Source organism: Pseudophryne corroboree, chromosome 6, assembly GCF_028390025.1.
Source record: "Pseudophryne corroboree isolate aPseCor3 chromosome 6, aPseCor3.hap2, whole genome shotgun sequence".
NCBI classification, from domain to species: domain Eukaryota; kingdom Metazoa; phylum Chordata; class Amphibia; order Anura; family Myobatrachidae; genus Pseudophryne; species Pseudophryne corroboree.
This window is the reverse complement of record NC_086449.1, coordinates 376042530-376059475: the sequence shown is the minus strand read 5'-3', so window position 1 is coordinate 376059475 and position 16946 is coordinate 376042530. Positions and strand designations below refer to the sequence as shown.

The 16946-nt window shown below is 46.4% G+C and overlaps 1 protein-coding gene across 1 annotated transcript in view; it reads left to right on the top strand.

The window, feature by feature from the left end:
- Positions 1 to 16946, top strand: part of ZC3HC1 (zinc finger C3HC-type containing 1) — a 59786-nt gene that overhangs the window by 23819 nt on the left and 19021 nt on the right. Inside the window, exons 5-7 of the mRNA XM_063926737.1 lie at positions 5008 to 5135; positions 14993 to 15150; positions 15589 to 15808. Coding sequence (XP_063782807.1) covers positions 5008 to 5135; positions 14993 to 15150; positions 15589 to 15808 — 506 coding nt within the window. The remainder of the gene's footprint in view (positions 1 to 5007; positions 5136 to 14992; positions 15151 to 15588; positions 15809 to 16946) is intronic.

Sequence of the window (16946 nt, the reverse complement as noted above, 5' to 3'; positions counted from 1 at the left end):
TCCTACATTTCCTGCAAACAGGAGTGTCTATGGGCCTGAAATTGGGGTCCATTAAGGTTCAAATTTCGGCCCTGTCAATTTTCTTCCAAAAAGAACTAGCTTCAGTCCCTGAAGTTCAGACGTTTGTAAAAGGGGTACTGCATATACAGCCTCCTTTTGTGCCTCCAGTGGCACTTTGGGATCTCAATGTAGTTTTGGGTTCCAAAAGTCACATTGGTTTGAACCACTTAAATCTGTGGAGTTAAAATATCTCACATGGAAAGTGGTCATGCTGTTGGCCCTGGCCTGGGCCAGGCGCGTGTCAGAATTGGCGGCTTTATCCTGAAAAAGCCCTTATCTGATTTTCCATTCGGACAGGGCGGAATTGAGGACTCGTCCTCAGTTTCTCCCCAAGGTGGTTTCAGCGTCTCACCTGAACCAACCTATTGGTTGTGCCTGCGGCTACTAGGGACTTGGAGGCCTCCAAGTTGCTAGACGTTGTCAGTGCCCTGAAAATATATGTTTCCAGGACGGCTGGAGTCAGGAAATCTGACTCGCTGTTTATCCTGTGTGCACCCAACAAGCTGGGTGCTCCTGCTTCTAAGCAGACTATTGCTCGTTGGATTTGTAGTACAATTCAGCTTGCACATTCTGTGGCAGGCCTGCCACAGCCAAAAATCTGTAAATGCCCACTCCACAAGGAAGGTGGGCTCATCTTGGGCGGCTGCCCGAGGGGTCTCGGCTTTACAACTTTGCCGAGCAGCTACTTGGTCAGGAGCAAATACGTTTGTAAAATTCTACAAAATTGATATCCTGGCTGAGGAGGACCTGGAGTTCTCTCATTTGGTGCTGCAGAGTCATCCGCACTCTCCCGCCTGTTTGGGAGCTTTGGTATAATCCCCATGGTCCTTACGGAGTCCCCAGCATCCACTTAGGACGTTAGAGAAAATAAGAATTTACTTACCGATAATTCTATTTCTCATAGTCCGTAGTGGATGCTGGGCGCCCATCCCAAGTGCGGATTGTCTGCAATACTTGTACATAGTTATTGTTACAAAAATCGGGTTATTATTGTTGTGAGCCATCTTTCAGAGGCTCCTCTGTTATCATGCTGTTAACTGGGTTCAGATCACAGGTTATACGGTGTGATTGGTGTGGCTGGTATGAGTCTTACCCGGGATTCAAAATCCTTCCTTATTGTGTACGCTCGTCCGGGCACAGTATCCTAACTGAGGCTTGGAGGAGGGTCATAGGGGGAGGAGCCAGTGCACACCAGATAGTCCTAAAGCTTTCTTTAGATGTGCCCAGTCTCCTGCGGAGCCGCTATTCCCCATGGTCCTTACGGAGTCCCCAGCATCCACTACGGACTATGAGAAATAGAATTATCGGTAAGTAAATTCTTATTATATATATATATATATATAAAAAAAATGTTTGCTCTGCCCCCCCCCTCCCCCCCTCCACAACTCCATAACCAGCCCTAGGCCTCTGAGCTTAAACAGGTATTAAAACAGAAGGAATAAACTGTGTGAGGTCCTGCCTATTTTCCAATAACCAGCACTAGGCTGAACCACCTGGAGGGCTGATGCTATCGCAAGGAAAAAACACTGCATCGGGTCCCCCTGCTATACTGGCAACTAAATTAAACTGGTCATCCCATGGCTAGGTAAGTGGGTACCAAACCACTTACCCCCTCTCAGAAAAGAAATTGTGTTTCTCCCTCTCTAAGGACAACTAGCAATGGACTGGGCTCTTCTCCGCACCCTCTGGGCTTTGAACTAGTTAATATTGTTTTTGTACAGGTGGCCTATACGGTAGGTCCCAGGAAGCCTACCCTAACATGATGGTACAAATGCCAGCATGTCAGGACACATGTAGTCCACATGTATATAAAAAAATATATCTAAAATATTAAACAGAACACCGAATGGGGAAGTCTTTTATTAAATAACCACACACACACACCCACCTCCACACCCCCCCCCCCTCACCCCCACACACACACACCCATTATTTGCCAATTTAATACTTACAATCTAATGGACTGACGTCCTCAAAAACAAAAAGGAGCGCTACTGCCACACTTGGCAAAACCAAAAAAGGGGCACTTTTTTCTATTTTACAAGTGCCAACAGCTGTTAATGACTGAGTATGCTGGCACTTTTGTTTGACAAGTGCAATCATGCTGGGGCAGACTGGTGGGACCTATAGGAAACAATATTAATCAACTGTTTCATTACTATAACCTCCGTAACCAAAGCCCAGCAAGTGCGGAGAAGAGCCCAGACTCTGATGTGTTCAAAAGTCAGCCATTTGGTCATTTTTGTTTTAGGTTTCGAATTTAGTAAATGGGCGGATTGCAAAACCAGCGGAAAAGCTGCCAAAAAAACAAAGTGGACCTTTAGTAACTTTCCCCCCTAGATGTTGTTTAAATGTGCTAAAGCTCTTCCCAATTCCCTGAGCAGTGGTAATCAAACAGACTGTTACACCTGAAGGCTGTGACAGTGGCTGCTGTTTCTTATATGCCTCCTTATCTTAGAAATACAAGTAATGTACTGACTATTATTATTATTAATATTACATTTTATTTCTAAGGCGCCACAAGTGTTTTGCAGTGCCGTACAAAGGACAGTACAGGGAGACAAAACTTAACCTTGCAGTAAATAAATAACAAAACCAGAGTACAGGTAACAAAGAGCACCACAATTCTCAAAACATAATACAGCTTAGATGTAAGTAGCGAGTGAGTGATCAGCGTACTACTAGGAGCTGCTGGCCATAGATATAGATGAGCCTTTACCAGCAGGAGAAAAAGTGGGTAAAGATGGTCACTGAGTAGGAGAAAGCTGTGAGTTAAATGTGTCGAGATGAGGGCTTTGACAAGAGGAAAGAGGGCCCTGCTCTGAAGAGCTAACAAGCTAGTGGGAAGGGGCGACAGACAGATGACATGAGGTGCAAGCAAGCGGGAGGTAGCCTGATGGCAAGATGTAAGCAAAGCAGAGATGGTCAAGGCATGAGGCATGGGGATGGAGTAGCAGCCTCAGGACTAGGTTATGCATCGGAAGGCTATGCTTTGATAAATAGGTGGGTTTTCAGTGCCTGTTTGAAGCTTTGCAAGGTCCGGGAGAGTCTATTGGAGCGGGGGAGTGCGCTTCAGTGAAGGGGTGCAGCACGGGCAAAATCTTAAACTCGAGCATGGGAAGTAATGACCAGGGTAGAGTAGAGGCGACGGTCATTGGTTGACCGTAGGGGGTGGGAGGGAGTATGAAGGGAGAGGAGGTTGGAGATGTAGGGAGCAGTGGAATTAGAGATGCCTTGTATGTGAGGGTGAGGAGTTTGAAGAGGATTCTGTAGGGGAGTGAGAGCCAGTGCATATTTTGTCAAAGGGGAGAGGAAGATAAGCCTAGCTGCGGAGTTGAGGACAGATTGGAGGGGAGCAAGTGAGGCCAGTGAGGCGAACGTTGCAGTAGTCGAGCCATGAGATGACCAGTGAGTGGATGATGAGTTTAGCTGCACTCTTGGAGAGAAATGGCCTGATGCGAGCAATGTTGTGTAGTTGGAACTGACAGGATTGCCCCAGAGCTTGTATGTGGAGTGCAAAGGAGACGGAGGAGTAAAGAGTAACACCCAAGCAGCGGAGTTGGTGAACGTGGGAGATGATGGTGTTGTCAACAGTGATAGAGCTATTGGTAGGGGGTGTTACTCTGGCTGGGGGAAAGATAATGAGTGCAGTTTTGTCAATGTTTAGCTTCAGAGAGTGCTCAGACATCCAGGAGGTGATGGCGGAGAGGCAGCTGTAAACCTGAGAGAGGACAGAGGGGGACAGATCAGGAAAGGAGAGGTGGAGTTGTGTATTATCAGCGTAGTGGTGGTATTGAAGGCAAAAGGAGGTAATGAACACACCCAGGGAAGAGGTGTACAGGGAGGACAGAAGGGGGCCGAGGACAGAACCCTGTTCGACACCAACAGGAAGGATGGAAGGGTGTGATGTCATGCCGGAAGGCAGACACACAGAAGGAGCGGTTAGTGAGGTAAGAGGTAAACCAGTCGAGGATAGTGCTAGAAAGGCCAATGTTTTGGAGTGTGCGGAGGAGGAGAGGATGATCCACGGAGTTAAAGGCAGCAGAGAGTTCCAGAAAGATAAGCAGAGAGAAGTGGCCCCTGGATTTGTCCAAAAGCAGGTCACTGGTGAATTTCACCAGGGCAGTCTCAGTGGAGTGGGCAAAAGCCAGATTGTAGTGGATCAAGGATGTAGTTGTCAGAGAGGTAGCTTGTGAGACGGCTGTAGACCAGTCGTTCAAGTAGTTTAGAGGCAAATGGAAGAAGAGAGATGGGGCGGTAGCTAGTGGGTGATGAAGGGTCGAGGTTGTTGTTTTTTTTTTAGAATAGGTGAGACCAGAGCATGTTTTAATGGTGAGGGAAAGATGCTGTTAGAGAGTGATAGGTTGAAGAGATGAGCAAGGTGGGAGCAGGCAGTGGAGGAGAGGGAGCGGAGAAGACTGGAGGAGAGGGGGTCGAGGGGGCAAGTTGAGGGTGGGGGTGACGATAAGATGAGGGAGTGGACTTCTTTGTCCGTAATGGGATGGAAGGAGGACTATTTGTTACTCCTTGTTTATTCCGTGTTCTCCACTCACACCTTATACATTTATAATGATTCAAAAGCAGACCATGAGCGCCATTGTTTTGCACATAAAATTTTCAATGATTTAGTGTTTAACTAACATTACGCCTGGAGGAATTGTGTGTACTACATACAGTAGGTTACGTGATGACAGCAGCTTTGCTGAGCACTAAGACACGTTAATGTGTGCTGCAGCTCTGTGTCTTTTTGCTGGACTTCATTTCTTTATATATTCTTTTGCTATCTGGTCAGTGCCAACAGCTCTTTAATAGAGTGAAATCCGTGAAGGGACGCTGTGTTTGGTAGTATGACATGCTTACATAATTAATATTTACTAATTTATATGTTTGAGGTTGCTCATTGCAGCTCAGGCTGTAACATGGTTTTTTCTCCTATATCGATCACAGAGCATTTCTGGGCCCTGCTGATGTCTGAGCCATCTTCCGTGCTCAGCGACTTTATTGAACGCTTTAAAAACCTTTGTCACTTGGAGCTACAGCTGCCATCCCTCAAACACGAAGACCTGAAAAGTATGGTGAGCACTTACAGCCATTCATAAATCACTTGTCAATCTTATCCCTGAGATCTGTTTATTTCTGCCATCCATCTAATTTACAGTGGCCTTTCCCTGCTTACCTCTTATACTGATTTTCACCTTTTGTCACTTGCTCTATGACCTTCTCAAACTCTTTCTCCTTACCGTAGCTATAATGGTGATTTGCTATTTACTATTGTTGTCAATATAGAAATGGGCCTCATCATCATCATTATTATTTATTAATCGCCCTACAGACTAAAACTGGTCACACAAAGTATGCATTTGTTTGGAAATAAATTACCAAGAAGACAATGTTTGCAATGTGTTTTGTATCAGCAATATTGTTTTAAAGTATAAACATTCAATACATCTGAACTAATTGGATAAAATATATATTTTTTAAATGGTCCAACAAGAAACCACAAGTTTGTATGACCACCGCTGTGTATTGTAATCTGGTCCTGCAGTGTAACACTTCAGAAACTGGATAAGGTTACTATGGGGTAGATTCAATTCAAAGCGATGTTAACAGCGACAGGAAGGAGGTCCCGGAGCTATTCAATTGGCCATGCAGTTAAGCCCGATTAGAGCATTTTGCAACCGTTCTGAGGTGTGAGCAGTAATCCGACTAAACTAATGCCGAAATACTGTTTCCTGCCTTTAGCGCGGCGCAAACAGTGTCAGGCACTTAAGTCGGAGAATGCAGTTTCTCGCGAATAAACACCTGGCTTAAGGTGCGAAAATTGGCATCTCCCAACCAGCGATGAGGACAATTTAATTGTTCCGGGACTTCCTTCCCGGTGCTATTAACATCTCTTTGAATTGAATCGACCCCTTTGATCATTACCATTCGTGTTGGAAGTGCTCACTGATTCAGTCATTCAGAAATTGTCCTGTACAACTGTAATAAAGTATATGCGGGCACCACTATTCCATCCTACTGTACACGTGTAGAGATTAGTATGTCATGGCACAGAGATGTAGACTGACGTACAGATAAAAGCTGACAGCTTAAAACATATTTGAGAGACAAAAAGGAATAGGGAAATGGATGAGACGTTAAGACGTGAGACGGTATCTGTTGTGTTGATAAAGTAACTTAATGAATGATAGAGGTGTCTTGAACTCAAAAAAATTTCAAATGCAAAAAAATAAAAAAATGTAGTAAAGTCTTCTAGTCGACTTTGAAATTGAATTGTAAAATAACTAGCACCACACAATGTGAAAAATAGCAGCCTGTACAAATGAAAACAAATGTGTCTTCATACACCTTTCCCTTTTTGCTTCATTTAGCACAAAAATTCTTAGCATGGCTAAGTCGCTCCACCACAAGTTGCAATTAGATTGATTCAGATTATTTTTTCCTGCAAAATAATTTGTATAAAAAAGCATAGCTTAATAAAAATCACAAGGTGTGGCTAAATTGCAGACAGGATTGCATGGCTAAATTGGGGAAAGGTCTATGTGGACACATCTGTAAGTGTCACCAATGCATAAAACAACAGCAATCAGAATAGAGTGGTGTTATTCATATTGGTGCAATTCTATAATACCGTATATATTCGAGTATAAGTCGACCCGAATATAAGCCGAGGCACCTAATTTTACCACAAAAACCTGGGAAAACGTATTGACTCGAGTATAAGCCTAGGGTGGGAAATGCAGCTCTAGCCGTACACAGCCCTTATAGTGCCAGATATGCCCTCACAGTGCCAGATATGCCCTCACAGTGCCAGAAATGCCCCCACAGTGCCAGGTATGCCCCCTCAGTGCCACATATGCCCCCCCCCCCCCCCCCCAGTGTCTAATATGCTCCCCCAGTGCCAGGTATACGGTAACTTACCCTCCGCCGCTCCCGCGCTGTCTTGTGAAGGAGGGACACGGAGGGCACAGCGCGCGCTTCTCCTGTGTCCCTCCTGCGTCTCCGGCGGGTCTGTTAAATGAAGTGCCGGTTTGTGAGCCAATCAGAGCTCATGAACGGGTACTTCATTTAATAGACCCGCCGGAGACACTGGAGAGGCGTGCGCTGTGCCCTTCGTGTCCCTCCTTCCCACTGCACTGACTCGAGTATAAGCCGAGGGGGCTTTTTCAGTACAAAAAAAAGTGCTGAAAAAGTCGCCTTATACTCGAGTATATACGGTAATAATGGAATAACATGCCACATCCTTTAATTAAGCGATCGTTGATGCAAACTTGGTAATGTTTATTTTGAACCAATACTTATTACAGGTTGAGTATCCCATATCCAAATATTCCGAAATACAGACTTTTTTGAGTGAGAGTGAGATAGTGAAACCTTTGTTTCTCTGACGTCCTAGTGGATGCTGGGAACTCCGTAAGGACCATGGGGAATAGACGGGCACCGCAGGAGACTGGGCACTCTAAAGAAAAGATTAGGTACTATCTGGTGTGCACTGGCTCCTCCCTCTATGCCCCTCCTCCAGACCTCAGTTAGAATCTGTGCCCGGCCAGAGCTGGGTGCTCCTAGTGGGCTCTCCTGAGCTTACTAGTAAAGAAAGTATTTATTAGGTTTTTTATTTTCAGTGAGCTTCTGCTGGCAACAGACTCACTGCTACGTGGGACTAAGGGGAGAGAAGCAAACCTACCTGCTTGTGCTTCTTAGGCTACTGGACACCATTAGCTCCAGAGGGTTAGAACACAGGCACCTGTCCTCGATCGTCCGTTCCCGGAGCCGCGCCGCCGTCCCCCTCGCAGAGCCAGAAGAACAGAAGCTTGAAGACGACGAAATCGGCGGCAGAAGACTCCTGTCTTCATTTAAGGTAGCGCACAGCACCGCAGCTGTGCGCCATTGCTCCCAGCACACTTACACACTCCGGTCACTGTAGGGTGCAGGGCGCTGGGGGGGGGGGGGGGGGCGCCCTGGGCAGCAATTGAAGTATCTTTTGGCAATAAAAATACATATATACAGTCTGGCACTGTATATATGTAAAAAACCCCGCCATTTTTTTACACAGAAAGCGGGACAGAAGCCCGCCACTGAGGGGGCGGGGCCTTCTTCCTCAGCACACCAGCGCCATTTTCTCTTCACAGCTCCGCTGGAAGCAGCTCCCCAGGCTCTCCCCTGCAGTATCCAGGTACAAGAAGGGTAAAAAAGAGAGGGGGGGCAAATAAAACATACAAGGCAGCTATTGGGTAATCACTTATTATAAGTGAAAATCCCTGTGTTATATAGCGCTGTGGTGTGTGCTGGCATACTCTTTCTCTGTCTCCCCAGAGGACTTTGTGGGGTCCTGTCCTCAGTCTGAGCATTCCCTGTGTGTGTGCGGTGTGTCGGTACGGCTGTGTCGACATGTTTGATGAGGAGGGTTACGTGGAGGCGGAGCAAGGGCAGATAAGTGTGGTGTCGCCCCCGTCGGGGCCGACACCTGATTGGATGGATATGTGGAAGGTCTTAAACGACAATGTAAGCTCCTTACATAAAAGGTTTGATGACGCTGCAGCCTTGGGACAGCCGGGGTCTCAGCCCGCGCCTGTTCAGGCGACTCAGAAACCGTCAGGGGCTCATAAACGCCCTCTATCTCAGATGATTGACACAGATGTCGACACGGAGTCCGACTCAAGTGTCGACGATGATGAGGCACATTTACAGTCTAAAATGACCAAGGCCATCCGATACATGATTATTGCAATGAAAGATGTATTACACATTTCTCAGATTAACCCTGTTAATACAGGTTGAGTATCCCATATCCAAATATTCCGAAATACGGAATATTCCGAAATACGGACTTTTTTGAGTGAGACTGAGATAGTGAAACCTTTGTTTTTTGATGGCTGAGTGTACACAAACTTTGTTTAATACTCAGTTATTAAAAATATTGTATTAAATGACCTTTAGGCTGTGTGCATAAGGTGTATATGAAACATAAATGAATTGTGTGACTGTACACACACTTTGTTTAATGCAAAAAGTTATTAAAAATATTGGCTAAAATTACCTTCAGGCTGGGTGTATAAGGTGTATATGTAACATAAATGCATTCTGTGCTTAGATTTAGGTCCCATCACCATGATATCTAATTATGGTATGCAATTATTCCAAAATACGGAAAAATCCGATATCCAAAATTCCTCTGGTCCCAAGCATTTTGGATAAGGGATACTCAACCTGTACCAAGAGGGTTTATATGTTTGGGGAGAAAAAGCAGTCAAGGACTTTTCCCCCATCTGATGAATTATGTGAAGAAGCGTGGAGTTCCCCTGATAAGAAACTAGTGATTTCTAAGAGGTTACTGATGGCGTACCCTTTCCCGCCAACGGACAGGTTACGTTGGGAAACATCCTCTAGGGTGGACAAGGCGCTGACACGCTTATCTAAAAAGGTGGCTCTGCCGTCTCAGGATACGGCCGCCCTAAAGGAGCCTGCGGATAGAAAGCAGGAAGCTATCCTGAAGTCAGTGTATACACACTCTGGTACTCTACTGAGACCTGCTGTTGCTTCAGCCTGGATGTGTAGTGCTGTAGCAGCATGGACAGATACTCTGTCAGACGACATAGATTCCCTCGACAGGGATACTGTTTTGCTAACCCTGGGCCATATAAAAGACGTTGTCTTATATATGCGGGATGCTCAGAGGGACATTTGCCTGCTGGGCTCTAGAATTAATGCTATGTCCATTTGTCCATTTCTGCCAGGAGGGTCTTATGGACTCGGCAATGGACAGGAGATGCTGATTCTAAAAAACACATGGAGGTTTTGCCTTATAAGGGTGAGGAATTGTTTGGGGACGGTCTATCGGACCTCGTGTCCACAGCGACAGCTGGAAAGTCGACTTTCTTGCCTCAGGTTTCCTCACAGCCTAAGAAAGCACCATATTATCAAATGCAGTCCTTTCGTTCTCAGAAAGGCAAGAGGGTCAGGGGCGCATCCTTTCTTGCCAGAGGCATGGGTAGAGGTAAGAAGCTGCACCATGCAGCCAGTTCCCAGGAACAAAAGTCCTCCCCTGCTTCCACTAAGTCCACCGCATGACGTTGGGGCTCCACAGGCGGAGCCAGGTGCGGTGGGGGCGCATCTCCGAAACTTCAGCAACCAGTGGGTTCGCTAACAAGTGGATCCTCTGGGCTGTACAGATTGTATCTCAGGGATACAAGCTGGAATTCGAAGCGACTCCCCCCCCGCCGTTACCTCAAATCAGCCTTTGCAGCTTCCCCCATGGAAAGGGAGGTAGTACTGGCGGCAATTCACAAGCTGTACCTCCAGCAAGTGATTATCAGGGTCCCCCTCCTTCAACAGGGAAGGGGTTACTATTCCACAATGTTTGTGGTACCGAAACCGGACGGTTCGGTGAGACCCATTCTGAATTTAAAATCCTTGAACACTTATATAAAGAAATTCAAGTTCAAAATGGAATCGCTCAGAGCGGTTATTGCAAGCCTGGAAGAGGGGGATTTTATGGTGTCGCTGGACATCAAAGATGCTTACTTGCATGTCCCCATTTACCCACTTCACCAGGAGTACCTCAGGTTTGTGGTACAGGACTGTCATTACCAGTTCCAGACGTTGCCGTTTGGCCTGTCCACGGCACCGAGGATATTTACCAAGGTAATGGCCGAAATGATGATACTCCTTCGGAAGAAGGGAGTTATAGTTATCCCGTACTTGGACGATCTCCTCATAAAGGCGAGGTCCAGAGAGCAGTTGTTGATCAGCGTAGCACTCTCTCAGCACGGCTGGATTCTGAATGTTCCAAAGTCGCAGCTGATTCCTACGACGCGTCTGCTTTTCCTGGGCATGATTCTGGACACAGAACAGAAGAAGGTGTTTCTCCCGGTGGAGAAGGCCCAGGAATTAGCATCTCTGGTCAGGGACCTCTTGAAACCAAAACAGGTATCGGTGCATCACTGCACGCGAGTCCTGGGAAAGATGGTGGCTTCATACGAAGCCATTCCCTTCGGCAGGTTCCATGCAAGGATCTTTCAGTGGGATCTGTTGGACAAGTGGTCCGGATCGCATCTTCAGATGCATCGGCTGATCACCCTGTCCCCAAGGGCCAGGGTGTCTCTTCTGTGGTGGCTGCAGAGTGCTCACCTTCTCGAGGGCCGCAGGTTCGGCATACAGGACTGGGTCCTGGTGACCAAGGATGCAAGCCTCCGAGGATGGGGGGCAGTCACTCAGGGAAGAAACTTCCAAGGGCTGTGGTCAAGTCTGGAGACTTCTCTACACATAAATATACTGGAACTAAGGGCCATTTACAATGCCCTGAGTCAAGCAGAGCCCCTGCTTCGAAACCGGCCAGTGCTGATTCAGTCAGACAACATCACGGCGGTCGCCCATGTAAACCGCCAGGGCGGCACAAGAAGCAGGATGGCAATGGCGGAAGCCACAAAGATTCTTCGGTGGGCGGAGAATCACGTGCAAGCACTGTCAGCAGTGTTCATTCCGGGAGTGGACAACTGGGAAGCAGACTTCCTCAGCAGACACGACCTCCACCCGGGAGAGTGGGGACTTCATCAAGAAGTCTTCACACAGATTGCAAAGTAATGGGAACTGCCACAGGTGGACATGATGGCGTCCCGCCTCAACAAAAAGCTGAAAAGATATTGCGCCAGGTCAAGAGACCCTCAGGCGATAGCTGTGGACGCCCTAGTGACACCGTGGGTGTACCAGTCGGTATATGTGTTTCCTCCTCTTCCTCTCATACCCAAGGTACTGAGAATAGTAAGAAAGAGAGGAATAAGAACAATACTCATTGTTCCGGATTGGCCAAGAAGGACTTGGTACCCGGAACTGCAAGAAATGCGCACAGAGGACCCATGGCCTCTGCCTCTCAGACAGGACCTGCTGCAACAAGGGCCCTGTCTGTTCCAAGACTTACCGCGGCTGCGTTTGACGGCATGGCGGTTGAACGCCGGATCCTAGCGGAAAAAGGCATTCCGGATGAAGTTATTCCTACGCTGATAAAGGCTAGGAAGGACGTGACAGCAAAGCATTATCACCGTATATGGCGAAAATATGTTACTTGGTGTGAGGCCAGGACGGCCCCTACAGAGGAATTCCAGCTGGGTCGATTCCTGCACTTCCTACAGTCAGGGGTGATTATGGGCCTAAAATTGGGGTCCATAAAGGTCCAGATTTCGGCCCTATCCATTTTCTTTCAAAAAGAACTGGCTTCACTGCCTGAGGTTCAGACGTTTGTTAAGGGAGTGCTGCATATTCAGCCCCCTTTTGTGCCACCAGTGGCACCCTGGGATCTTAACGTTGTGTTGGATTTCCTGAAATCCCACTGGTTCGAGCCACTTAAGACCGTGGAACTAAAGTATCTCACGTGGAAAGTGGTCATGCTGTTGGCCTTAGCATCGGCTAGGCGTGTGTCGGAATTGGCGGCTTTGTCATGTAAAAGCCCATATCTGATCTTCCATATGGACAGGGCAGAATTGAGGACTCGTCCCCAATTTCTCCCAAAGGTGGTATCATCGTTTCATTTGAACCAACCTATTGTGGTTCCTGCGGCTACTCGGGACTTGGAGGACTCCAAGTTGCTGGACGTAGTCAGGGCTTTGAAAATATATGTTTCCAGAACGGCTGAAGTCAGGAAGACTGACTCGCTGTTTATCCTGCATGCGCCCAACAAGCTGGGTGCTCCTGCTTCAAAGCAAACTATTGCTCGCTGGATCTGTAGCACAATTCAGCTGGCTCATTCTGCGGCTGGATTGCCGCATCCAAAATCAGTGAAAGCCTATTCCACAAGGAAGGTGGGCTCTTCTTGGGCGGCTGCCCGAGGGGTCTCGGCTTTACAGCTTTGCCGAGCGGCTACTTGGTCGGGTTCAAACACCTTTGCAAAGTTCTACAAGTTTGATACCCTTGCTCTTTCGGTGCTGCAGAGTCATCCGCACTCTCCCGCCCGTTTGGGAGCTTTGGTATAATCCCCATGGTCCTTACGGAGTTCCCAGCATCCACTAGGACGTCAGAGAAAATAAGAATTTACTCACCGGTAATTCTATTTCTCGTAGTCCGTAGTGGATGCTGGGCGCCCGTCCCAAGTGCGGACTTTCTGCAATACGTGTATATAGTTATTGCTTAAATAAGGGTTATTGTTATGAGCCATCCGTTGAGTGAGGCTCAGTTGTTGTTCATACTGTTAACTGGGTAAGGTTATCACAAGTTGTACGGTGTGGCTGGTATGAGTCTTACCCTGGATTCCAAAAATCCTTTCCTTGTAATGTCAGCTCTTCCGGGCACAGTTTCCTTAACTGAGGTCTGGAGGAGGGGATAGAGGGAGGAGCCAGTGCACACCAGATAGTACCTAATCTTTTCTTTAGAGTGCCCAGTCTCCTGCGGAGCCCGTCTATTCCCCATGGTCCTTACGGAGTTCCCAGCATCCACTACGGACTACGAGAAATAGAATTACCGGTGAGTAAATTCTTATTTTTTTTGATGACTCAATGTACACAAACTTTGTTTAATACACAAAGTTATTAAACATATTGTATTAAATGACCTTCAGGCTATGTGTATAAGGTGTATATGAAACATAAATGAATTGTGTGAATGTACACACACTTTGTTTAATGTACAAAGTTATAAAAAAATATTGGCTAAAATGACCTTCAGGCTGTGTGTATAAGGTGTATATGTAACATAAATGCATTCTGTGCTTAGATTTAGTTCCCATCACCATGATATCTCATTATGGTATGCAATTATTCCAAAATACGGAAAAATCCGATATCCAAAATACCTCTGGTCCCAAGCATTTTGGACAAGGGATACAGTAGTGGTGGTGGTGGTGGTGGTGGTTGTTTCTGGCCTATGCCACACCAAATGTTTAAAAGAAAAGGTACATAGACATAATATTCCTGTTCTGGTATGTTTAATTGTATGGCATATATGTATGTTATACTAACGGTGGCTCATCGATTGCTCATTTAAGGAACGTGGCGTGGTATTTCATTATTATCAAATAGCACCAATATGAATAACACCATTTAATTCTGATTGTTTTAAGTGTTGGTGTCAAGTTGTTTTTTTGGACAGACCGTACGGAAAGTGTAATGGTTAGCATTACCGCTGTCTTGGGTTCAATTCCCACCATTGTCATAACTGTGTGCAGTTTGTATATTCTTAATATGCTTGCGTGGGTTTTCTCTAGATACTCCAATTTCCTTCCACAGTCCAAAAATATACTGGTAATTGTCTCCCAACTAAAATTAACCTGTGTTTGTGTACATGTTATAGGGAATATAAATGTGAATGGCCAAATATTCTTTGTAAAGCACTGCTGAATATGTGTGCGCTATATAAATGACTAGTAGTAATAATAGCATGTTCTATTGAATGCGGTATATATTAGATTGGAATGTTCTGCTTCATAGCGCATATATATATATATATATATATATATATATATATATAAAATATATAATATATTTATTTATTATTACCAGTTATTTATATAGCGCACACATATTCCTTTACAGAGAATATTTGGCCATTCATATCAGTCCCTGCCCCAGTGAATGTACACGCACACATTCACGCTAGGGTTAATTTTGTTGAGAGCCAATTAACCTACCAGTATATTTTTGGATTGTGGGAGGAAACCGGAGTACCCGGGGGAAACCCACGCAAGTACGGGGAGAATATACAAACTCCACACAGTTAGGGCCATGGTGGGAATCGAACCCATGACCTCAGTGCTGTGAGGCAGTAATGCTAACCATTACACCATCCGTACTGCCCATATATAATATATAATATTACTGTTATGCCATATTCCATTATTATTTAGTTTTCACAAGCTTGGCACGTAATTCATACCAATTAAGGAAAGCTTTGCGGTTCACCCTCTTAATTGTGTTGTAGATAGAGAATGTGACACTATATTCTTATGCAGGATGTCACAGAGGAAACTGTTAGTATGCTGCTGTGGCTCATAGAGGATGAGTTACGACCTGTAGGAGGACGAGAGAATATTTCTAACAACTTGGCCAGTGACTCTCTGCAGGTTCACATCTCCGCCTGCATTCTGGCACTTTGTGGATGGGACAGCAGGTTTGTTGAAAGGAGTTTTATTATTTTCTTCTGCAGGACTTTTTTTTACTTCTTTATGAAGGAAGTAGCCATGACTCATGACGATCACATTAAAGCTGGGTACACACTATACAATATATCGGACGATGTTACAATACGACCTATGTATAATGTGTAGCCTGAAATACACCCAATACATCGTTTGATGAATTAGGTGGTTGCATCATCCCATTGAATGTGCTGCATGACCAATGGCATGATTCCATGGTGTCACATGGTTGTTACATGTAGAATGTAACAATACATTGCGCCTTCGTACAGCAGTTAATGATGTTTGTATGGCAGTGCAATTTATCATTACATTGTGTCACTGGGTCACACAGACATCAGAGATGGCGTTAAACTTTGTCCAGTTTTAATTACATGTAAGCCTGATATATGCTATTTGTCTTCATTCAGCCCTTCTTCTGGCTCCTTTCCTCTGTCTATCATTAACTGTCCCCGATGTATGAGGAAGGTTGGTTTGTGGAGTTTCCAGCAGCTGGAGTCTGTAGACTTTGATACTTCTCTGGGGCCTCCTAGCACTCCAGTTTCTCCAGCAGATGGCCACAGTGAAAGAATACCTTTGGGAGTTATGTCCCCTAACAGAAGGGTCACTCGCAGCCGGGATGTGGAACAGGTACAGTGGATGCACTGATGTGTCGTATTCATAGACTTTTTATTTTTGCTGATATTCCATTATCTTGTGTAATTGGGATAATGCAAAGCAGTAAATATAGTGGGGTCCTTGGGAAGGGTCTACTACAGTATTCCGGCAGTCAGAATTCCGACCGCCGGGATACCGTCAGCGGGACGAGCGCAAAAGAGTTCCCTGCGGGCACAATGGCGTGCCACGCTATCCTCCCTCCAGGGGTGTCGTGGACACCCCAAGAGGGTAAATAATTGTCGGTATGCCGGCTGACGGGATTCCGTCGCCGGTATGCCGAGCACCGGGATCCCGACAGCCGGCATATTAAGTGCCACCCCTTGGAAGAATACATTGCCAATATCAGCAGACTACGTCCTAGAGGATGCTGGGGTCCACAAGAGCCATGGGCACTTTAAGACTTTTCAAGGGTGTGAACTGGCTCCTCCCTCTATGCCCCTCCTCCAGACCTCAGTTTTAGAAATGTGCCCAGGCACACTGGATGCACTCCAGGGGAGCTCTACTGAGTTTCTCTGAAAAGACTTATGTTAGATTTTTTATTTTCAGGGAGGACTGCTGACAACAGTCTCCCTGCTTCGCGGGACTGAGGGGGCAGAAGTAGGAACCAACTTCCTAAAGAGTTTCATGGCTCTGCTTCTGGCTGACATGACATCATTAGCTCCTGATGGGTACTGAACGCTAGCCGTGCCTAGATGCTCACTCCCACAGCACGCCGTCACCCCCACTTGCAGAGCCAGAAGGCAGGTGAGTGTTAGAAGATAGATCTTCAATCAAGGTGACGGCTAAAGGTACCGCGCGGCTGGCGGGAGCGCAGCGCGCCATGTTGCCCACTCATACACAGGCACTGCAGGGTGCAGGGGAGGGGGGCGCCCTGGGTAGCATGAAACCTGATTAAACTGGCAGAAAGGGGGCATAAGATGCCATGGTACAGCCCTACCCCCGCCAGTATAAATAATATGGTAAAAATCGCTGAGGAGAAATGCGCCATTGCGGGGGCGGAGCTTCCTCCTCAGTCAGCCAGCACACTGCTCAGCGCCATTTTCTCTCTCCTCAGGCTGCAGAGACAACGCTGGTCCTCCTCCACTACTGACTACAAGTATCAGGGTGCAAA